Below are 24,409 nucleotides of genomic sequence, written 5' to 3'. Positions count from 1 at the left end.
GGGGGGGGGGGAGGCAGAAAGAGGGAGAGAGAGAGGATCTCAATGGACAGCCCAACAAGAAGCTCAATCCTAGGACTGTAAGATCGTGACCTGAGCAGAAATCAATGGTTAGACCTCAACTGGCTGAGCCATCCAGGCACCCCTAGCATCCACGTCTCTTAACCACTGTTTGTACGAAGGGTTGCTTCAAAACACAGGATTATGTGACATTTTAGTAATTGCTAATACTTTAAAAGTGTTAAAGAGTCCCAGGGATCCCAGATATCCCAAATCCCTAATACACAGTTGCGAAGTGACCCAAATAGGGAAACTAGCTCAGGATGCATTCCCAGGAATGGGCTGGGGTAACTGCAGGATGGAAAGACAGCATGAGTATCCCTTGGAAGGAAAACCAAAGATCTCAGTGACGGTAAGTGGACAAAAAAACTCAAAACAAAACAAAAAAAAACCCACCTAGTGCTCTATATGTTAACTAACCTGGATTTAAATTTATAAATAGATAGATAGAAATATTTAAACATAATATTTTTTTAAAAACCCTAGTGCTTGGGCTGAAAAAGTGCAAAGAGCAACAAGGAAACAATAACCTCAACTGTATAGTAAAGGTGGGGTGTTGGTAGTACCTGCAATTATGCAGTGGGGTTAGGGGTCAGAATTCTATCTTATTTTTTTCATTTTTAAGTAGTTCTATACCCAATGTGGGGCTCAAACTCACAACCTGAGATCAAGAGTCACATGCTTCACCAACTGAGCCAGTCAAATGCTCCCAGAATTCTATCTTCTATATTTAAGATCAACTGTCTATTATATACAGGACCACACTAGCTTTTTTATAAGTCTAACTGTTACATACAAGGTTCTTCCAAAATCCTGCCTTCCCTTAACAGGGAGATTACTGGTCATATGGAAACACATATATGCACATACACAGCCTCCATAATTTGTTCACCTTTCCCTGGTTCCCTACTCCAAGTCCTAAATGGGTTCACAGTAAATTTCCAGGCTATCAGAAGCACCTCAGAAGACTGCTGGCTTATTTCCCCACAAAACTTGCTGGGTCATGGTACAACATGTTATACTGGCCATATCTGTATTTATTCTGAAAGATCTGTTCTGCCTGGAACATCAACATCTGCCCCCCCAAACTATCAGCATATGCTGTATTAAGCACAGTAGAGGTCACGGTCACTAAGAATTGTAAAGTTGGAGTGAACGGTAGCTCATCACCTTCAAGGCTTTATTGCATATGAGCAACTCTAGTATCCTAGGTTTATTTGAGTTTATTTATCAAAACCTAAAAATGTCAATTCAATGAAACTCTAAGCGAATCAAGCTGAAACCTTATTTTCTGAAAGGAAAAAAACCAATGAAATTACACTTTCCCCCAAATGAGGCCAACAGAATTACTTGATGTGAAAGAAGAACACTGAAATTCTATGAGGTGCCTCTAGATTACTTCTCCATAGATGATTACTATTCTTCATCTAAAGTGCTCGTTATAGATATTTTAGTATGAAAGAAAATTCTCATTACTGTGCATTTCTGTGGAAAGCCAGTTTCTCTATATCTTATTGTTCTTACACATTAAAGATCGAAGGAAGTTCCATTGTCCATCTAGAAATTTCTCAAAGTGACCTTTACCTACACAAATATAAACATTTATGTATCTGAATAAATCCCAACTTCCTTTTTTGACAAATGTTTGGGCCTACCTCCATGCACAGATTATTTTTTTCTTCTCTTCTCTCCTTCCTTCCCTCATTTTTATTTATTTATTTTGACAGAGAGATTGCAGAAGGGGCAGAAAGAGGGACAGATAATCCCAGGCAGCCTCCACACCAGCAGCACAGAGCCCAACGCAGGGCTCAAACTCACAAACCACAAGATCATGACCTGAGTCAAAATCGAACACTTAACTGATGAAGCCCTTCTTCTTTCTTTTTCAGTTTTTATTTTGAGAGAGAGAGAGAGAGAGAGAGAGAGAGAGAGAGAGAGAGAGAGAGAGAGAGAGAGAGAAAGAGAGAATATCCAAGCTTAGCATGGAGCCTGACATCCATGGCATGGAGCCAGAAATCAAGAGTCTGCTGCTCAACCAACTGAGCTACCCAAACACCCCTATTTTTTTATTTTTTACTTTTTCTAGTCAGGGGCATTTACGAATACAGTGAACACGAACCATTTCTCCTCAGAAATATTTCACATTCATATATATTTTAGGTACAATTTCAGAGATCAGAAACCCCAACTCACATAGACTTTAGAGATCTGCCTCCTTGGTTACAGGTGAAGATCTTTTATTCTCCACTAACAATTTATGTACACTGGTTATGTACTTACAGTCAATATATGCATATAATTTTACTTATTTCATAAGAAACCAATTTTCATAAACAATTTTCTATATCTATATAATCTTTGTATCATATTGTTTACATGTATGATTTTTTTTGCACCATGAATTTTAAATGAATTTGCTCTAAAGGGCTTTGTTCTTCCACAAGTTAAGGACAGCCAAAACCTTGGCACTACTTGTAGAACAAATAGAAGATGACTCTGAAAGGCTTAGAAAGAAAAGCAGAGCAGCTAGGAACCTTGAGATCCAGGGAATGACACACTGGTGAATCCTCTGGGTTTTCTTTTGGCCTCATACTGCTCAGTCTTGGCTCTGGAGAAGCTCATCACCTGGAAATCCCCAAAATCCCTATGAACTCAGATACAATAGGTCTATTCCCCAAGCCCCAAAATGTTCTCTAGCCAAAGGACCAAGAAAGGGTAGCCTAACAAGACAGTCAGCTTTTAGATAATAACCAATCTACTCCAGCCACACAACAGAAAAGGCTGTGGCCCAATCCTTGTCAACAAAGGCTGAATGGAGAGCTGAGACTTCTACCCTTGCAGACTCCAAGGAGGCAGCTGACAGGGTAGGGTCAGTGACGGTCACGCGGAACAAGGCACCCTGTTCCTCCTAGCCAGGAGAGTTCTACAAAGGAGACTGAACTTCCAGAACTCCAAGTCCTGCCCCCTGGTAACCAGAGCTCTTGTCCCTTATGTGTCAAAGGAGGCTGCGTAAAGAACCTGGGCTTTCACCTCGCCAGTAATGGTCAACCTTCCCCTCGTTAGAGCAGTGTCAGGGGCAGTCCCATGAACAGATTTAAGGAAGATTCAAAATCTCATAATATCCAAAATGTCCAGGTTTCATTTAAAAATCACTCAACATACCAAGAACCAGAAAACCTCAACTTGAATGAGGAAAGACAACAGACACCAACAAGATGACACAGAGATATTAAAACTGCATGACACATATTTTAAAGCAGCCATCATAAAAATGCTTTAATAAGCAGTTACAAACATGCTTGAAACAAGTGAAAAAAACAGCACAGAAACAGAAAGCCTCCAAGAAACAGAAGATACCAAGAACAATGTAAACTTTACAACTGAAAAATACAATAACCTAAATAAAAATACTCAATAAATAGGCCCAAGCAGAACTGAAAGGACAAAGAAAATAATCAGTGAACTTGAAACACAGTAGCAATTATCCAATCTGGACTACAGAAAGACAGGGACCCTAGAGATTATACTAACATCATGTCATCATTGTTCTAAAGAGAAAGGTGAGGCTGAAAAAGCATTCAAAGAAATAACAGGTGAAATTTTCCCCAAAGACATAAACCTCTAGTTTCACGAAGCTGAGAAAACTCCAAACAAGATCAACATAAGGAAATTGGTGACAACAGGGTCACACTTCTGAAAACTAAAGACAAAGCAAAAAATCTTCAGGGATCAACACCACCTTACCTATAGGGGAAAAGCTATATACATATTTTTTTAATGTTNAGAGAGAGGGAGAAACAATCCGAAGCAGGCTCCAGGCTCTTAGCTGTCAGCACAGAGCCCGATGGGGGCAGTGAGATCATGACTTGAACTGAAGTCCAGCTATTTGAACAACAAAGAATTTCTCTTCAGAGACTATAGAAGCCAAAAAGAAACGGCACAACATTTTTCAAGTGCCAAGAGGTCAGTCTGGAATCTTTTATCCGGTGAAAATATCCTTTAGAAATGAAGGGGAAATCAAGACATTATCAAAGAAAAACTTAAAGAGAATTTGTCATACCTACCTAAAAGAATGGCTAAAGAAAATCCTCTAAATAAAAAGGAAATGACAGAAGACTCTTAGAATATCAAGCCAACAGACACATGAAACGATGCTCAGCATCCCTCCTCATCAGGGAAATACAAATCAAAACCACACTGAGATACCACCTCACGCCAGTCAGAGTGGCTAAAATGAGCAAATCAGAGAACTCTAGATGCTGGCGAGGATGTGGAGAAACGGGCACCCTCCTACACTGTTGGTGGGAATGTAAACTGGTACAGCCCCTCTGGAAAACAGTGTGGAGGTTCCTCAGGAAACTAACAATAGAACTCCCCTATGACCCAGCAATAGCACTGCTAGGAATTTACCCAAGGGATACAGAAATGCTGAGGCATAGGAGCACATGTACCCCAATGTTCATAGCAGCACTCTCCACAATAGCTAAAACATGGAAAGAGCCTAAGTGTCCATCAACAGATGAATGGATCAAGAAGATGTGGTTTATCTATACCATGGAATACTACATGGCAATGAGAAACAATGAAATCTGGCCATGTGTAGCAACATGGATGGACCTTGAGGGTGTTATGCTGAGCGAAATAAGTCAGGCAGAGAAGGACAAATATCATATGTTTGCACGTATAGGAGGATTAGGAGGAACTTGACGGAGGACCAAGGGGGAGAAGAAGGGCGGAAATGGTGGGGGAAAGGGAGAGAAGCAAACCATGAGAGACTTTTGAATGCTGACAAAAACTGAGGACTGATGGATGTGGGGGGAGGGGGGGATGGGCATGGAGGAGGACACTTGTGGGGATGAGCACTGAGTGTTATGTGGAAACTAATTTGACAATAAACTATTAAAAAAAATACATAAATAAACTCTTTTGAAGAAGACTCTTAGAATATCAAGAAAGAACAATGGACAAAAAAGAAGAAAAATTATGCATAAATACAATAGTTTTTTTCCCTCCCTTGGAATTTTCGAAATGATGTTTAATGGTTGAAGCATAAATGGTAATAACAGTGGCCAATATTCTAAATGCATGCAGTGGAAATATTTAGACAGTTATATATTATAATTTGGGGAGGACATAGGGATGAAAAGGGAGGTAAGGTTCACCTCAAACTGGTAAAATGACACTCCCACCAGTAGACTGCGATAACTGAAGTACAGATAGTGGAGCAGCTACTAAGAAAGTTATACAAGAGTTATACTCCCAACACTATAGATAAATGAAAATGGAATTCCAAATGAATCCATTCTAGTGAACATTTTATTTTACTTCCAATGCTGTAAGAAGATACTAAAGATCCTTTCCCGACTTAGAAAATTCACTTTAAGAATAGGTTAAATCAGTGATACTTAAATCAATGAAGTTACAGTAAGCAAGTTACCATATGTTAAGTAAGCTACAATTTGGCCTATGATATACTACAACGTCAAGCAAACAACGCTTCTCTAACATTTTAACAAATGCTGTTTCCTACCACAAAAACTTCATTGATCTTTAACATCTAAAGATTAAGGGTTACATTTCACAGAAAATAAATTTTTAAAAAGCAGACTAAAGTTGCCTACCAATAACTACTAAGAAACAATCTTTGTGAGATTCAGAATATGCAGAGCTCTAACTAAACAAAACCCTTACCAAAATCCAGTATTTTTACTCCCTAATGTCAATATGGTAACTGACAAATATTCTAGTAGTTCCCTTCATCCTTTAACAAAAGATTATGATGAAGCCAGTAAAACCAATACTTCACATTTTCTAACACAACTTCGTCAATCGTATTTTTTTCTAGATTTCTCATCAAAAATATCATTATACCTGGTGATTTAGTTGTCTTTAATTTTAACCAAAAAAAAATGAATGAAAATATTTGGGGATAATAATTTTATTCTGACATGGCTCTACAGAATTTTGATGACCGAACAGGAACTACCACTACCACATTTCTTAGCACATGCTCCTTACTATGCTATGCCACCTAACACACTTGCACTGCAGATCACAAAGAGAGGTGTTAGCCCCATTTTACATAGAAAAACAGAGAGGGTTGGTAGTATGTCCTAGAAATCACAGATAAGTGGCAGAGCTGGATTCAAACCCGACCTAATTCCAAATACCATCTGTCACATTCTTCTCATCTTGTACTTTAGTTTCTTATCTGTACAATGAGTAACCCCTGTAGCACATCAAAATGCCCTCCCGGATCCTCTCAGTTAATGAGAAAAGTACCTACACTCTCAGAAACCCCAAGTCCTCTAGAGAACACTCAGCCCTTTTAGTGTGTATTAGATATGTATTTAATGTTTTCTCCAACTAAAGTCAGAGTCCATTTCTGATTCATCCCAGTGGTCTTCGCTGCCTTCACATAACAGGTGCTTAGGCTGAAATTATACCAGCACCAAATCTTGTACATAAAACATTCCTGAAGGAAAAAAGGAGGGCTTAAAAATCATGTAGGTGACAGGACAAGAGATAGGTCTCACTAGGAAAATTAAGTATAAAAAAAGAAAAATGAAGTATGCACAAATATGAGGAACACACACATTATGGGATGATTACATAAGAATTCTCTTCCAAACTGAACCTTGTTTCTTTAAATATGAGACTCCCTATTTGACTGTATTTAAGTGCATTAGCATTTAAATATGTACAAAATGAACATGTAGTCTTTAGAGAGGTGTTATGTAAAGATTCCCATGTGCCTAGAAATCTGCCATTAAGCTAAAAAATAAACAAAACACATTTTTTTTTGTTTTAAGTACCCATAACAGCTCCTCAAGAAAGGAACTGTGATCATCTTGCTCACTGGCTATATCCCAAGTTTCTAGTACAGTGCCTACTAGTCTCATCTGCCCTATTTGAGTGCAAACAGTGACTACACAGAGGATATAGTACCAGATTCAAATCTGTAATTATTGAGAATTTTCCAATGCTAGATTAGGCGGTCTAGTTTGGGGACTGGATACCCATTGTTCCAACTACCTCTTGATTTGTAGTCTGTTCTAGTAAGTACAGTATATATAAATGACCTATGGTTAAAAGCTATAGCCTTAAGTTTACAAGACTCCATAAATTCTTTTTTATTCTTTAAAGTTTATTATTTTGAGACAGAGACAGTGCACCTGTGGGAAGGGCAAATAGAGAGGGGGACAGAGAATCTCAAGCAGGCTCCACACTGCCAGCAAGAAGCCCAACACAGGGCTTGAACCCACGAATCATGAGATCATGACCTGAGCCGAAATCAAGAGTCGGAAACTCAACTGATTGTTTAAAGGCTCTATAAACTTTAAATTAGACACAGATTAGTTAGTAGTATTTTTTCAGTGTTAATTTCCTGACTTTAATCATTCTACTGTGGTTCTGTACTTAACAGTTGGGTAAAGGGTATATAAAAACTCTAATATTAATTTTGAACTTTTCTAGAAGTCTAAAATTATTTCAAAATGAAGTTAAAGACTAAGTTAAGAAAATTTACATTACAAATACTTACTGCACCAAGTGATGGTCCATATCTTCCTGTGGCCACTTTACACACATAACTGACAAAATTGGAAATAACGCCTGAGAAATAAGTCACATTTCAATAATTTTAGTGTAGTATAAAAAGGGTTTCCATTTCTGATCTCCACCCCACATAGATTAACAATGTCCTATTTCTACCTGGTTCAGTACAAGGTGCAGGCATGAATACTTATCCGATCACTTCAGAAAGTGTGACCAACTGCACAACTTACTGAGTGACACAGAGTCCTTTACTTTAACTCTCAGTTCTCACTTCCCTCATCTATAACATAAAAGAGCTAAGTTCCAAACTCACCAACTGTCAGGGAATCCTCTGGGCTGCACTCCAAACACTAAATCAGATTCTTGGGAATGGGACCAGGGAATTTACATTTTACCCAGCTTGCCAAATGACTCTGCTGCAATCTAGACTAGATGCTCTTTTACAAGTCCCTTTGGCTCCAATGTCATCTAAGCTGAATGTGGCTCATTTTTAAAAACTTCCTATAGAGCAGGAATTAATGGTACCAGAAATAGACCCATGTGTACTTACAACAATACAACTAGTGCTTTAGGAAAAAACTACACACTTCTGGCACAGGCCAAAGATGTTGCTTAGTTTCTAGTTTTCAAGGACCAGATACATGGGTGTTTAATTAACAGTGATTAAGTACCCTTTTGGGGCCTTGTGTAGATGTGTCTATTTAATTCTTTCTACAACCCCTTGTCAGAGAGGATCACTATCCTCAAAGAGGTGTATTACAGTCTTTTCTGCAATATCCCACAGCAAATAGAAAAACAGGATCTAATGAAACTAGGTTTTCTGTCTTCAAGCTCTCAAGTGCTTTTCTTTCCCCATACTATAGTATCACTTCCGGATACACTGTTTTTAAATAAAGGGATTTCAGGGATACCTGGCTGGCCTAGTGTGAAGAGCATGCAACTCATTTGATCTCAGGGTTGTGAGTTCGACCCCCATGTTGAGTGTAGAGACTACTAAAAAAAAAAAATAAACTTAAAAAAATCTAGTAAAAAAATGAAGGGATTTCAGAAATGAATTTTTATGCCACGTGGTTTTTAATTCAGTACATTTTGCAAACAGAGAGGTAAAATTTAACAGACCAATTAATTGCCAGTTTAGTAGCATCTAGGAACCTGGAATCCTCTACTACCATTTCCTAGCTGAAATAAGGAAACGATGATACCCCCAGGACCACAACTGGAGTGGTTCCAGACTAAGATATACACTTGCAGAAAAGAGAATAAACTCATTCTTGACAATCTTAATACAAAGCTCTGATCTTAAGCTTTCTGGAAAATGAACACACTGTGGGAAATGAGCCTAAGATTATTTAACAAAGATCCAGATGATTGAGATAGCCAGGAAGTCTGGGAAGAACTTATCTATAAAACGTGGGCCTGAGCTAAAGTAGCCAAGGCCTAATGAGACAAAAATGACATGCTTAAATTCTACACTACATCTTAACTCCCATCTCTCCTAATATAAAACTACACATACCTAAATAATTAATCTAAGAAATCAGCAAAACGAGAAGCAGGAAGCCAACAATCCAGCCAGCCTGCAGTGTCCTTCTCTACCACAGTGTGTACAATTCTTTACATACAATCCTCATATGCAGAATACAGCTATGATCCTTCCCTTTGTTCCTCCTCCAGATTGGCTAGTGTGCTTGTAATATGCCAAAAGATCCTGAGATTAAAGCTTATTACCTGCAGATAAGTACACTGCCATGAACTGTTCTTGACCCAGAATGTTCACAATACTGGAGGAGAAACTCCACAAAACATACATATTTGCGGCCATATGAAACAAGGAGAAATGACTGAACGTTGACAGCAACATTGGAGAACAAAGGACCTCTACAAGAGATAGAAAAACAGTCTGTTAATCATAGGACACACAGCCATGACCTAAAAATTATCTGCTTTAGAGTTTTTTCATTTTTATTATGAAACAGCTCAAACACAGGAAACAAAAACAGAGCCAGTTCAAAAGCTTAAATAAGATGGTTTAAGCTAGCATTTTTCAAAATGGTAAAGAATTATCTTAAATCTCTCTTTTTTACTTAGTAAGCAACCAATAAAAATTCTCAGTTCAGGGGCGCCTGGGTGGCTCAGTCGGTTGAGCGTCCGACTTCAGCTCAGGTCATGGTCTCACGGTTCGTGGGTTCGAGCCCCATGTCGGGCTCTGTGCTGACAGCTCAGAGCCTGGAGTCTGTTTCAGATTCTGTGCCTCCCTCTCTCTCTGATCCTCCCCTGCTCATGCTGTCTCTCTCTCCCAAAAATAAATAAAATATTAAAAAAAAAAAAAATTCTCAGTTCAATGAAAGCAACTTGTCCTCATGGCAATAGTTAAAAAAAAAAATTAGTAAATTATTTCAATTATAGATATAAAGTTGTATATATAATAGTCTCCTCAAAGAGTGAACTTGTGGGGCGCCTGGGTGGCTCAGTCAGTTGAGCGTCCGACTTCGGCTCAGGTCATAATCTCATTGTTCATGGGTTCAAGCCCTGCATCAGGCTCTGTGCTGACAGCTAGCTCAGAGCCTGGAGTCAGTCTTCAGGTTCTGTGTCTCCCTTTCTCTCTGGCCCTTCCCTGTTCAGGCTGTCTCTATCTCAGAAATAAATAAAACATTTTTAAAAAATTAAAAAAAAAAAAAAAGAGTTAACTTGTAGTGATCACGGATCTTATGTCATTAAAAAATACATATCTACTGGGGTGCCTGGGTGGCTCAGTCAGTTGAGCATCCAACTCTTGATTTCAGCTCAGGTCATGATCTCACAGTTTGGGAGATCGAGCCCTGTGTTGGGCTTTACATTGACAGTGCAGAGCCTGCCTGGGATTCTTGCTCTCTCCGCCTGTTCCCTGCCTGTGCTTGTTCTCTCAAAATAAATAAACATTAAAAAAAAAATACTTATCTACTATGTACAAGGCACATTTTAGGTACTTGGGACATAACACTAAGAGAGATGAGGTCCCTTTCCTCGAGGAGCTTCCCGTCTATTTTCTGGATTTTGCTTATAATTAATTGTTGACCAGTAACTCAACCTCTGTATAGCATTTCAATTAACACAAAGCTTCTTTCTTTCATATTACCTCTATCTCAAAATAAAGTCATAAGTAAACTTACTTGAGGCTGGGTTGGATGTGAAATATCTGATCATTGTCCGCTGTAGAGAAGGTACTCTCCATAAACAGAATACAAAAACATTTGCAGCTATGATACCTACAAAATAATGATTTACAATTTAAAGAGGTTAAAAATTGGAAGAAAGAAAGTCTGATCAAAAGTCCACCTGCATAAGATTTTCAACCACAATTATGTAAGAATATATTCTTGGGGGGAGAGGGTGAGCTAAAGGAAAGTGAAATCAATGTTTTTAAGTATCAAACTGTTTGCATTTGTATAGTCAGAAAATTCCCGGAAAATTACAAATGCTCTAGAAGCTAACTTCCCTCACTCAAATCCTTACTTTACTTCTTTTTTAATGTTCATTTCTTTTTGAGAGAGAGAGAAAGAGAAAGAAAGAGGAAGAAAAAGAGAGAGAGAGAGAGAGAGAGAAAGAGAGAGGAAGGGAGGGAGGGAGGGAGGGAGGGAAGAGAAAATGAGTGGAGGAGGGTCAGAGAGAGGAAAACACAGAATGTGAAACAGCTCCATGCTCTGAGCTATCAGCAGAACCCGATGTGGGGCTCGGACTCACGAGCCACAAGATCATGACCTGAGCCAAAGTCGGATGCTTCATTGACTGAGCCACCCAGGCGCCCTCTTATTTTACAGTTTACACTCTTCTCAATAAACAATATATCCATAATTATTGTTTGAAAATGGCCAAGCTAAAGACCAGTAATGTACAGAATTGGGTTCTTTGGCCAAGACTAGAAAAGCTCTATTACACTGCACACTTCTTTTTCCACAAGGAATAATATACCTCTTAAACTTCTGCAAACACCTATGTATCATCTGGCCAAATAAAAATCCACTTGTCTGAGAAAAATACATGTTAGATAAGAACTCAGGAATAATGTGGAATTTTGCAACTGCTTTTGAAACTGTTAATATATGGGAGCTGGCGGACTTTTTTTTTTCTGCAAGAACAGATACTGCTACAACTACCACTAAACTGAGGTTTATTATTTAATGATAGAATTAACTTTTCAGTCACATTTTAGTGAAGAAACAAAATTATTCTTAAAAACTATAAACTTTAATAAACACACCAACTGCAATGTACCATAACTCCACGATCATATAGTAGGCACTCATCTGCTTGAATTAATTAAAGGAATTTAAACATTTATTCATTCTTCTAGTCTCTTTTGGCAGTAGGCAACTATCCCTTTCAACTCTTTCAATGACAGTAAGCATGGATTCCAGCAACATTCTGGTAAGAGGATTTATTTTAGAAGATATTCATCATATAATCCCCACCAGCTGCTACATCTTTGGCTCTCAGCTATCCCCTGGCATTAGTAGTCTCTCCAGTTTTTCTCTCCCATCTGAGAGTTAGTTAGGAAAGGAAGCTACCATTTTTCAGATTCTAAGACATCTTCCCTTTTTTAATATCTGTAATCAGGATGCATCTTACACCTTGGTGGTATGTCATAGATGAGGTGTAAATATTTTTTCTTCATGGCACATGAAATGGTGCTTTATTCTATTTAACTGAATTGATTCCATCAATTTTATATTATGTCTTACTAGTGGGGACTGACAGCTCTCATACACCTTCAGTAAATAACTAGAACTCCTTCAAAGATGGTGAGAGGAATGGTATTCATGAAAGGATGGGGGAAAGGGGTCATAAGCAAGGCAAGCAAGAGTCCTATGCATACCTCCCAGTGAGGAGGACCCTGGAACCCTGGGCAAGAGGTGGGCAAAGGGAGGATGGAGCCTCCCAAGATAGACGAACAGACCCTAGAGGGTTTATCCTAAGAAAGCGAGCAGGGATTTATTTAAACATCTTTATCCCAGAAAATTCTCTGAGGTCTAGATGCTGTACATAGTGATTGGTATCTGGGGATAAAGAAGAACTGAGAAGAGTTTGGCCCCAGGCTTCCATGATCATGAAAATAATTGGGGCCAAACAGTTTGCTCCAATTGTGGTACAATCCAAAGAAAGCAAACTGGGGTCCCTGATCCTGCCTGCTAGGCTGAAAAATGGCAACAACTACTCTGCATGTTCCACAGGCTACTTTCTGACACCAGTGATATAAGGCACACAATTCTGGAAACTGCAAGCAGCACAGCACCCTGGAGTAGAGAGTATCTCTGGCTGAAGAGATTACAACTAGGGAAAAGACTTTACAAGGGGAAAGATAATCAAAGATATCAAGGTTAACAGTAGCCAAAGAGTTAATACTGCCAAATTCTCAACCCAAAGACGACTTTTTGGTAAATTAAGACAGAATATCAGCACCAGAACACACCTGCAGTCTACGGTTAAGAGGTTAAGAATCCCATCAGTAAGCAACTGAACACACACATCCAAATTATGTACACAAATCACTGTAATTCATTCTAAGATACACTAACAAATTTAAAATGAGAAAAGTAAAATGCAGTTATTTGCCTTTGCCATTTTGAAGGCCAATTACAGATGGAAAAACCGAGGCTCCAAGAGATACAAATTTTTAGTATTTGTATTTAGTATTTAGTATTTAGTATTTAGTGACGCCAAATTCAGTGGCGTCACTCTAGGATTTCAGATCAGACAAAGGGCTCCTTACCTAGGAAACAGCAAGTTGGTCCCCAGAAGCCAGTGACCAGGACAGGATGTGTGGTAATCCTAGGCCTGAGCTAACACTGCACACTGCCTACAGGCATGGGTAAAGGAGACCATCTGAACTGACTCTGTCCTACTTACACTCCAACTTAGGCAAGAGGCCCCTAACCTCTCAGCCTCAGTTTTCTCTTCTACATGTGAGTGTTTTCTCTTAAACATGTGACTGTGCTGAAATGAAAAAGCACAATTAAATGCAGCAGTCACATGGTGAAAACCCACAAATGAAAAATATAGTAGAAAGGGAATAGTCTTTCCCAGTCTGAATCCTAGGTATGACACTTAGTAGAGCTTTGTGGTCTGAGGCATTTAATCCCCTTCACCTCAGCATTTGTAAAATGAAGGTAAATACTTCTTATACCTTACAAAAGCTGTAGTGAGGCTTACACAAAATACACCACATGCAGCTAGTATGAAGAAGCTGACAACAGTTCCCTCCTTTCCCTCTGAGAAGCAGAAGTGCTTAAGGTCTTTGTATCTCCATTTAGAACGAGCATCACTTGCTTCCTCCCTCCTCAGTCAACTCCTGAACAAGCTCGATATTGCTGATTTAAGAAGACTGCTGCTGCCTCAACACATACCTTTACCAAAAGGAACACAATGGGTTACATCAATGAAAATAATGAAGTAAAGGACCTTGAAAAATACTCCCCTTCACAAAACAACAAAAAAATTGGCAAAAATCTGTTAGAAACAACTTTTTCACAACGCTGGAAACTAGCTAAAGGCTTGCAGCAACTCAACATTTAAGTAAAATGGCTGAATCTCCAAGAAGAACAGCAAGTTTGGGGCACTTTAACTTGCCCAGCTCCCACCCTCCGCTTTCCAGCTCTAAGTTGAAGCTAAAAGCTATGAAAACAACCCACATTTCTTGTACAGCCTAGCAAGCACTAGAGGTAGCACAATGTATCTGGAACTCTTTCAAAGCCTCCTTCCAAAGAATTGTTATCATCTGACCTATCTGAAATAGTTCCCTGCAACCCCCCAACTTGCAAGGCTGTCTATATTTGACTCATCTTGGAGCTCAAGTACACAATTCCTTTTCCCAGGGGGCACTTGTCAAAAACAATTACAGGGAAGTGTTTTAAGTCCATGGCTGCCTATGGTGGGGGATAATATATGGAGTAAACAAGAGACCAAACAAAAATCTTAAAAGGAAAGGCTGAGGAGTGAGATGTCCATAGAAGCTTATAAAACCTCAATATATTTCTGGGATCTTGTACACCATAAGCCTAATAAATAGCCTAATAAATAAATAAATAATAATAAATAAAATAGACTTTAAAACAAGAGGTCACTAGACACAAAGAAGGACATTAACAATAATAAAAGGATCAACTTGATATATCCATCAAGAAAATATGGTAATTATAAACATATATGATCCTAACAAAAGAATCCCAAAATATATGAAGCAAAACCTGAACTCAAGAGAAAAACAAGTTTAAAAATAACAGTTGGAGACTTCAATACCTTATTTGCAATAATAGATGAGATGATCAACAAGGAAACAGAAGACTTGAACAGCACTATAAACCAGGTAGGCCTAACAGATATCTATAAACACTCAACACAAGACCATACATTCTTTTCAAGAGTACATGTGACATTAACCAGAATAGACCACATGTTCTGCCACAAAATTTCTCAATTTTTTTTTCTTTTAGTTTTATTTATTTATTTGGGGGAGGGAGGACAGAGAGGAAGAGAGAGATTCCCAAGAATCTGTCAACGCAAAGCCTAAGAGCACAGAGCCCGAAGTGGGACTTGATGTCACAAACCGTGAGCTCATGACCTGAGCCAAAATCAAGAATTAGATGTTTAACCAACTGATCCACCTCAATAAATTTTAAAACACTGAAACTATACAATTATGTTTTCTGATCACAATGAAGTTACAAATCAATAATACACGGGGAAAAGTCACAAATATGTGGAAATTAACACACTCCTAAATGCCCAATGGGCCAAAGAAGAAATCATAAGGGAGATCAGAAAATACTTTAAGATGAATGAAAACAAAAATGTAACAGAGACTGAACCATGTTCTGCTAAGATTCATATGTTTTAGCCCTAATGTGATGATGTCTGGGGAATGGGGACTGAGAGGTAATTAGATTTAGATGTGGTCATGAGGGTGGGACCCCCATGATGGGACCAATTTCCTTAGAAGAGAGATACCAGAGAGCTTGCTCTGGTTCTCTCCCCCTGCCAATGAAGACACAGCAAAAAGGTGGCAGTCTATAAATCAAGAAGTGAGTACTCACCAGGAACCAACCATGATGGCACCTTGATCTTGGACTTCTACCCTCCCAGATTATGAGAAAATAAATTTCTGTTGTTTAAGCCACTATGCCAAAAAGTCTATGGCATTTTGTTATGACAACCAAGCTGCTAAAACACTACAACTCAGAGGTACAGCAAAAGTATGCTGTGAATGCCTACATTAGAAAAGGAAAAAGATTTCAAATCAATAATCTAACCTTCCACTTTAAGAAACTGGAAAAACAGGGGCAGGTGGCTCAGTCAGCTGACCTGATCTCAGCTCAGGTCATGATCTCACCATTAGTGAGTTCAAGTTCCACATAGGGCTCTCAACTGACAGTGCAGGACCTGCCCGGGATTCTCTCTCCCTCTCTCTGCCCCTCCCCCACTTATACTCTCTTACACTCTTTCAATAAATAAACTTTAAAAAAATAAATAAAACTTAAAAATACTTGTGCTTCATAGAACACTATTAACAAAGTGATAACTCATAGAATAGGAAAAAATATTTGTAAATCATCTTATCTAATAAGGATCTAGTATACAGAATACATATAGAATTCCTACAATTCAATAAAAAGATAACTCAAAAAGTAGGCAAAGGATTTAAACAGACATTTCTCCAAATAAGAACGGACAACCACACACAAAAAGATGCTCAGCATTACTAACCACTAGGGAAATGCACGTTAAAACTAAGAAATACCAAACACACATATCAGGATGGCTATTTAAAAAACCTGACACCCATTAGGATGCCTAAGAAACAAGAAAAGAGAAAAGGAGGAAAAAAAAAAAGAAAAGAAAATCGGTATTAGCAAGACTATGGAGAAACTGAAACTCTTATACCTTGCTGATAGGAATGCAAAATGGTACAGTCACTCTAAAAATTCCAGTCCTCAAAAATTAAACATAGAGGGCACCGGGGTGGCTCAATCAGTTAAGCATCCTCTTGATTTTGGCTCAGGTCATGATCTCACAGTTCATGACATTAAGCCCCATGTAGGGCTCTGCACTAACTGCATGGAACCTACTTGGGATTCTCTCTCTCTCTNCAAAAGCATTCTAACATTAAAAAAAAAAAAAAATTAAACACAGAATTATATGATCCACCAACTCCACGTCTAATTATATACCCCAAAGAACTGAAAGAAGAGACTCAAAATACAGACTTGCACACAAATGTTCAGAGAAGCATTATTCATGATAGCGAAAGGTTGAAACAACCCAAATACCCACTGGCAGATGAACAAAATGTGATGTACATATACAATGCAAAAACAACTAAACCTTAAAAAAAATAGAAAAAGAAATTCTGATACGTGCTACAATATGAATGAACCTTAAAAACAGTATGCTAAAAAGCAAAAGAAGCCACACACAAAAAACATATAATTCCACTTATAGTAGATATAGGCAATTCACAGTGACAAACAGAATGGTGGTGACCAGGGGTTAAGGGGAAGGGGAAATGGGAAATTATTTAATGGGTACTGGGATGGGAGAATGAAAAAAGTTCTGGAAATGGACAGTGGTGATGTCTGCACAACACTGAATATATTTAATGTCACTGAATTGTACACATCAGAGCTAAAATGATAAAGTTTATATCATGTATATTTTACAAGAAGATACAAAAAATGTAGTTATTGATATACTAGAAAAAAAGACAAGCATTAAATGGAATCCTCATACTATTCTTAAAGAAACGTAAAATGGGGCAGCCACTTTAGAAAACAATTTGGCAGGTGCCTAGGTGGCTGTCAGTTAAGCAGCCGACTTCACCTCAGGTCACAATCTCATGGCTCCTGAGTTAGAGCCCCAAGTTGGGCTCTGTGCTGACAGCTTAGAGCCTGGAGCCTGCTTCAGATTCTGTGTCTCCCCCTCTCTCTGCCCCTCCCCTTTTCGTGTTCACTTGCTGTCTCTCAAAAAAAAAATTTTTTTGACAGTTCTTCAAAAAGAAATTATGGGGAAAAGTAGACATCCACATGCAAGAGAATGAACCTGGGACTCTTACACCATATATAAAAACTAAAAATGGATCGAAGACATAAACATGAGCACAAAAACTATTAAAACACCTAGAAGAAAACACAGGGAAAAAGCATTAACATTGGACTTGGCAATTATTTCTCCAATAGGATGCCACAAATAATAAGCAACACAGGCAAAAATAGACAAATGAGACATCAAACCTAAAAGTTTGTCCAAAGTACACAATAAACAGTGAAAAGGCTATCTACAGAATAAGAGAAAATATTTACAAATCATTTATCTAAAAAATATATTAAAAAAAAAAGTCCTATAATCAGTCAAATAACCTGATTAATATAGGCAAAGAGGGCACCTGGGTGGCTCGGTCAGTTAAGCGTCTGACTCTTGATTTCAGCTCAGGTCATGATCTCATGATTCATGGGATCAAGCTCTGTATGTATGGGGTTCTGCATGGACAGCACAGAGCCTACTTGGGATTCTCTCTTTCCCTTTCTCTTTGCCCCTCCCCCACTCGCACACGTGTGCACGTCTGTCTCTCAAAATAAACTTTTTTTAAAAGTCCCTTAAAAAGTAAATAAATAGGGGCACATAGGTGGCTTAGTGGGTTAAGCAACCAACTCTTGATTTCAGCTCAGGTCATGATCTCACGCTTTCAGGAGGTCGAGCACAGAGCCTGCTTCAGATTCTCCCTCTTCCTCCTCCAAGAAAAATTTTTTTATGTTTTATTTATTTCTGAGAGAGACAGAGACAGAGAGAGAGAGACAGAGACAGAGAGAGAGACAGACAGACAGACAGCATGAGCAGGGGAGGGTCGGAGAGAGAGGGAAACACAGAGTCCGAAGCAGGCTCCAGGCTTTGAACTAGCTGTCAGCACAGAGCCCAACGCGGGGCTCAAACCCACGAACTGTGAAATCATGACCTGAGCCCAAGATGGACGCTTAACTGAGCCACCCAGGTGCCCCTCCTCTGCCTCTTCCCTGCTCACACTCTCTCTCAAATAAATAAACCTAAAAATTAAAATATAAATAAAAATAGGCAAAGGACTGGAATAGACATTTATCCAAATATAATACTCAAACAGCCAACAAGCATACAAAGAGATGTGCAACATCACTAACCACTACAGAAATACAAATTGAAACCACAATGTGTCACCTCACACACCCATTAGGATTGCTACCATCAAAAAAACAGAAAGGAAGTGCTAGTGAGGATGTGGAGAAATCAGATCTCTTGTGCACTGTTGGTGGGACTGTAAAATGATGCAACCACTATGGAAAATAGTATGGAAATTCCTCAAAAAAATACCCTAAAAGGGGCGCCTGGGTGGCTTAGTCGGTTAAGCGTCCGACTTTCGCTTAGGTCATGATCTCGCGGTTCGTGGGTTCGAGCCCCGAGTCGGGCTCTGTGCTGACTGCCAGCTCAGAGCCTGGAGCCTGTTTCAGATTCTGTGCCTCCCTCTCTCTCTGACCCTCCCCTGCTCATGCTGTCTCTCTCTCCTAGAAATAAATAAAACAAAACAAAACAAAACAAAAAAAATACCCTAAAAATAGAACTACCATATAATGCAGCAATTCCACTTCTGGGTAAATATCCAAAAGAACTGAAAGCAGGGTCTCAAAAAGGAATTGCACATCCATGTCCACAGCAGCACTATTCACAATAGCCAAGAGGCGGAAGGAACCCAAATGTCTATCAATAAGTTAATGCATAAACAAAATGTGATATATACAATGGAATAAAAATATACAGACAATAGCCTTCAAAAGGAAGGAAATCTTATCACATGCTACAACATGGATGAAACCTAAGGACATGCTAAGTGAAATAAGCCAGTCAAAAAAGATAAATACGGTTTGGTTCCACTTAAATGAGGTATATGGTCAAATGTGTAAAAATAAAGTGGCATGATGAGGAGGGGGAAAAGGAGAAATTGTGTTAATTGGCATAGAGTTTCAGTTTTACAAGACAAAAAAGAGTTCTGCAAGTATTTCACAACAACATAAACATACCTAACACTACTGTACACTTAAAAATGGCCCACATGGTACATTTTATGTTTTTATCACAATTTTAAAAAGTTAAAGAGTACCACATGACCCAGTGATTCCACTTAAGGTATATTAGCAAAAGAAATGACAACATGTCTACATGAAAATGTATACACAAAAATCCACAGCAGCATTATCATACTAACCAAAAAATGGAAATAACTCAAATGTCCATCAACAGATAAATAAACAATATTATGGAATATTCAGCCACAAAAAGAAACGAGGGACTGATACATGCCACAACATAGGCGAACGCTGAAAACATTACAAGTGAATGAAGCAGACACAAAAGGCCACATATGTGATTCCATTTATATGAAATGTCCAGAACAGGCAAATCCATTGAGAAAGAAAATAAATTAGTGTCTGTCTAGGGCTGACGGGAGGAGGGGAATGGGGAGTGACTGTTAACAGGTATGGAATTTCTTTTCAGGACAATGACAATGTCCTGGGATTAGATGATGATAGTTGCACGACCCTGTGAATACAATAAAAACCACTTGAACTGCATACTTTTATATGCCAAATTTTAAGATATGTGAATAATATCTTGATTAAAAGTAATATACGCTAATTTGGGAATCACTGTTTGGTTCAATAAGCTCAGTCTATTTTCCTCCTTAGACCAAGGAAGGTAGTACAACCTTTTTTTCCTCTTTTCCTAAAAAAGAACCCACTATCCCACTTGGGGTATAGTAGCTAAGTAGAGGATCCCCTCTGTTGATGAGGTGGGCCAGCTTCCCACTCCACAGCTTCTCATCAGAAGGAAGCTAGACCTGGCCAGTACAGACACTGACTAGTATATACATCCAGGACAACCACAGAACTGAGCTCAAGTGGCCCCCACCTCAGGTTCCCTGGGAACCAGGACTATAGGCACAGGGATCATCCTGTTGGCTTCACAGTGACTACAATTTCTCTTCCTGGGCAGTATGGACAAAACTAGTTAAGGACTGGTCCCACAGCTTCCAGGAATCAACAGGAAATCCAGAAACACCATCCATCTTCAATCCTCCTACTGGGCAGCAAACAGAAACCGCGATAGGGGTAGATGAAAAGAACAGGGCAAATTCACAGTAAGAGAGACAAAGACTTTTACAAACCACAAAAGGGGTTATTTCTCTGCACCCTCCCTGTAGAGGAGAATATGTAACCTCCTCTGTGAGCAACTTTGAGAAATAAAGGACTTATTTAAACTCTGTATATTGATGGAGGATGTTTAAATTGGTATACAACTTCAAGACAAGTTGATGATACATTCAATTTTAAACAAATATTCTTTGACCCAGCAAATCTATTTCCAGTAACTCTCCTAAAAATTAACTTGCCAAAGTGTGCAAATATCTCTTCTAAGGATATTCACCTTATTATTCATGGACTTTAACCAACTTAAATATCCATTAATAAAAGACATGCTACATAGTATTCATTTCCATGAAATACTACAATCTTATTAAAAAATAACATTCTGAGCCCGGAGTGCTGGTAATTTCCATTTCTTGATTTGGGTGCTAATTACAGTGATGTACTCAGTTTGTGAAAATTAGTTGTACACTTGACATGTGCATGCTCTTTTATGTACATTATACTTCAATAAAATATAAAGAAGCAATAGACCTACTCGTACTGATACAATGTCCTTTAAAATATCAAGGGAATAAAAAAACAAGGTGCAGAGAAGTATAAATGTCTATATACAAACAGATGTTTTGATAGAACATACAAGTTTAATTAAAAAGGCGTGGTTATTATGGGGAAACTGCAGAACTGGAAGCCTACAGTAGAAAGATTTATTTTTCACTTTATATATTCTTTACCACTATTTTAATCTGTTTACATGCACATTTATTTATTTTACAATGACAAAGACTAATCAAAGCCAAAAAGGGCTCCCTTTTATCCCTGAGTGCCAGCCTACCATCTTGGGGCAATTTGCTGCAATTTGGGCTGTCAGTAAACACCCAAATCCCTGGGATGGGAGCAGGAAATGTGGTTTATCAGTAAGGTAATTTAGTGATGATCTGCTATAGTTGAAGTTAAAAGATGTAATAAAAAGCAGTATTATTTAAACTAAGAATGGAGTGTGTTCCTTCTCCACCCAGAGCTGTGTGATAGAAGTTATTTAACCTCTGAGCCTCAGTTACCCATTCTGAACAATAAGGATATCACTAATAAGGCGCTAACAATGAAGACTAATAAGGATAATAATAGTATATACGTAAAGTACCTACCCAAGTGCTTGAAGCCTAAGTGGCACTCAACCATTAGTTTTTTCTTTACCTTATAAAAATAACTTGTCTGAAGACTGATAAACCAAGAGTTTCAGGAAAAAGTGACAAATTAAAAGGTGAAGATTAACTAGAAGACCAAGTAAACATGGTCTTCTGAGCAACTTCAGGAGCAGGGAAGGAGACCTTAGTCAAGGAAGCATAGCTCAAAATCTTTGAAAGGTATAAGAGGAAAGAAAATTGAAACTAAAAAATAAAGTAGTTCTAGCAGAAGCAGAAAGCAAAGGAAAAACAGACTTTAGGGGCACCTTGTTAGCTCAGTTGGTTAATAAGCGTCTGACTTCAGCTCAGGTCATGATCTCATGGTTCATGAGTCTGAGACCCACATCACGCTCTCTGCTGTCAGCACAGAGCCTGCTTAGGATCCTCTGTCTTTTTCTCTGTCCCTCCCCTGCTTGTGCACACACTCATGCTCTCTCTCTCAAAAATAAACAAATGTTAAAAAAAAAAAAACACTTTAGAGGTTGGGGCAGAAGGGTCAAGGCCCTAGGATAGCAGTACGTAAACTCTGGAGCTGACAATAGATATGAACTAGTAAAGAAAATGGGGCACTGCTTTCTTGAGTTTTCTCTTCCCATCCTCCTCCTTCCTGTCTCCTCCTTCATCAGATACAATAATTTAGTAGGTTTCTCTCTCTTAGCTTTACCAAATTAAAGTCAGCATTCTGCTAAGTTAACAGGAAAACCTGGCAGGTGTCTGAAAGCTAGAAAGGTAGGGGAAATACTCTCCTTGGGGGCTGCCTAGGGACTTCAAATACAGGCTTAAAAGCCTTGCAGATCAACGCAACAGAACAGGAGAAGAGCTTAAGTGTAAAAAGCATCAGGCACAAGTCTAACCTGAAGAATGTTATCTGATGCTCCTACAAGTACCAAGTGAACATACAAAAATTGTTCAAAGAAATGTGAAGTGTGGGGAGATATTTCTGTGTAATAATTATGATTAATACCAAAAAAATTTTTTAATCCCCAAAATAACCAAACAGGGAGGGAAAAAAAGGAGCAAGACCAATTTTCTAGCACACTTGAAAAAGAGATTCCCAGAGACAGGCTGAGATTGAGTCAAAACCAGGGATTCCAAATGGGACATCATAACTCTTAAGATAAGGAGGCTTTTCACCTCACCACTGGACTCTACCTTAACAATAAATTACAGGTATTTTTTATGATTTGTTCTCATCTAAGCCTATGAATCAAAGAGATATGGGGAAATCTGATATACTCCTTGCTATCTCAAGCTTGGGAACCAAACATTTCCTATGCCTCAACTATGTGCCTGAGCTTCCTATATCCAAAATCTTGCCATCCAAACTTAGGAGCTCATTAGATTCAGACAGCAAGGAGTCCTTATGTGAAATGTTCAATGTAACAATCAGACTTCTTTAATCTACCAGAGCTTTCATGTTGCCACTATCCAGGAGTGAATACTACAAAGTAAAAAAGCACACTGGTCTCAAAGAACTTTGAAATTCTCTAGGTCAGTGGCCTCCTAAGGACTTCTCAAGTTCTTTCAAAATCCAAAAAGAAAAAAAAAAAAAACCACTCAGAGCCTATCTGCTATCCAAGAAAGAGAGTGGTACAGAGTGAACCTGTCACCCCATAAATCAATCCTCAATTAAAATCAGGAGCTAAGCCAACCTCACCTAGGATCAGCCCAGAGGAAGCAACTGGGAGAGCTAAGCAAGGTAAGCTGGATGAACTGGCACTTGTGAAGAGACAGGACAGAACTGTAATGAGAATAGCACACAAACAGGAGAATCTTAGTATATAGTTAATTTATTATGTAGTGCTAACAAATGTTGTAAAACTAGAGTCACTGCTACCAGAATAATGATTTCCTACAACAGAAGTCTGAGGTGACACTGAACAGATCAAAGAGCATTTCCTCAGCCTTTAAAAGTGACTTAGACAACCTCACAATAAGGATTTGGCATGACTGCTAATGTTTATGTTGTTCAAAAAACTATACATTCAAGCTGCTAGTTAAGATTAAAAACATGTCTCTCCCTACTGCTAGATCCTATGTGCCAAATAAAAGATTTGACTAAAAGATAAAAAAGAAAGCTGGGGGAAATTCTGATTTTCAATTATCTCCAAATACCAACTTTTTTGAATAAGCTATGTACTGGCATGAGAAATATTTTATTTTTTTAATATCCTGAGAGAGCACATGCATGAGCAGGGGGATGGGCAGAGAAAAGGTGAGAGAGAATCCCCAGCAGGCTCCACACTGTCAGCACACAGCCCAACATGGGGCTTAAACCCACAAACCGCTAGATCACAACCAGAACCAAGAGTCAGATGTTTAACCAACCGTTACTTTCAGGAAACAAGCAAACAAACCAAAAACCCCTGTTAATCCTAATGGAAAGAGATGTGCTAGTACACAGCTATCTTT

At 38.6% G+C, this 24,409-nt stretch overlaps 1 protein-coding gene across 1 annotated transcript in view; it reads right to left on the bottom strand.

The window, feature by feature from the left end:
- Window positions 1-24,409, bottom strand: part of PARL (presenilin associated rhomboid like) — a 53,367-nt gene that overhangs the window by 10,732 nt on the left and 18,226 nt on the right. Inside the window, exons 6-8 of the mRNA XM_077754567.1 lie at window positions 10,764-10,859; window positions 9,343-9,492; window positions 7,601-7,671 (exon numbers count right to left, since the gene is read on the bottom strand). Of these exons, the coding sequence (XP_077610693.1) occupies window positions 7,601-7,671; window positions 9,343-9,492; window positions 10,764-10,859 (317 nt within the window). The remainder of the gene's footprint in view (window positions 1-7,600; window positions 7,672-9,342; window positions 9,493-10,763; window positions 10,860-24,409) is intronic.

Source organism: Crocuta crocuta, unplaced genomic scaffold, assembly GCF_008692635.1.
Source record: "Crocuta crocuta isolate KB4526 unplaced genomic scaffold, BGI_CrCroc_1.0 scaffold70, whole genome shotgun sequence".
NCBI classification, from domain to species: Eukaryota; Metazoa; Chordata; class Mammalia; order Carnivora; family Hyaenidae; genus Crocuta; species Crocuta crocuta.
The sequence above is the reverse complement of the archived record's forward strand: the minus strand, read 5'-3'. Positions and strand labels throughout refer to the sequence as shown.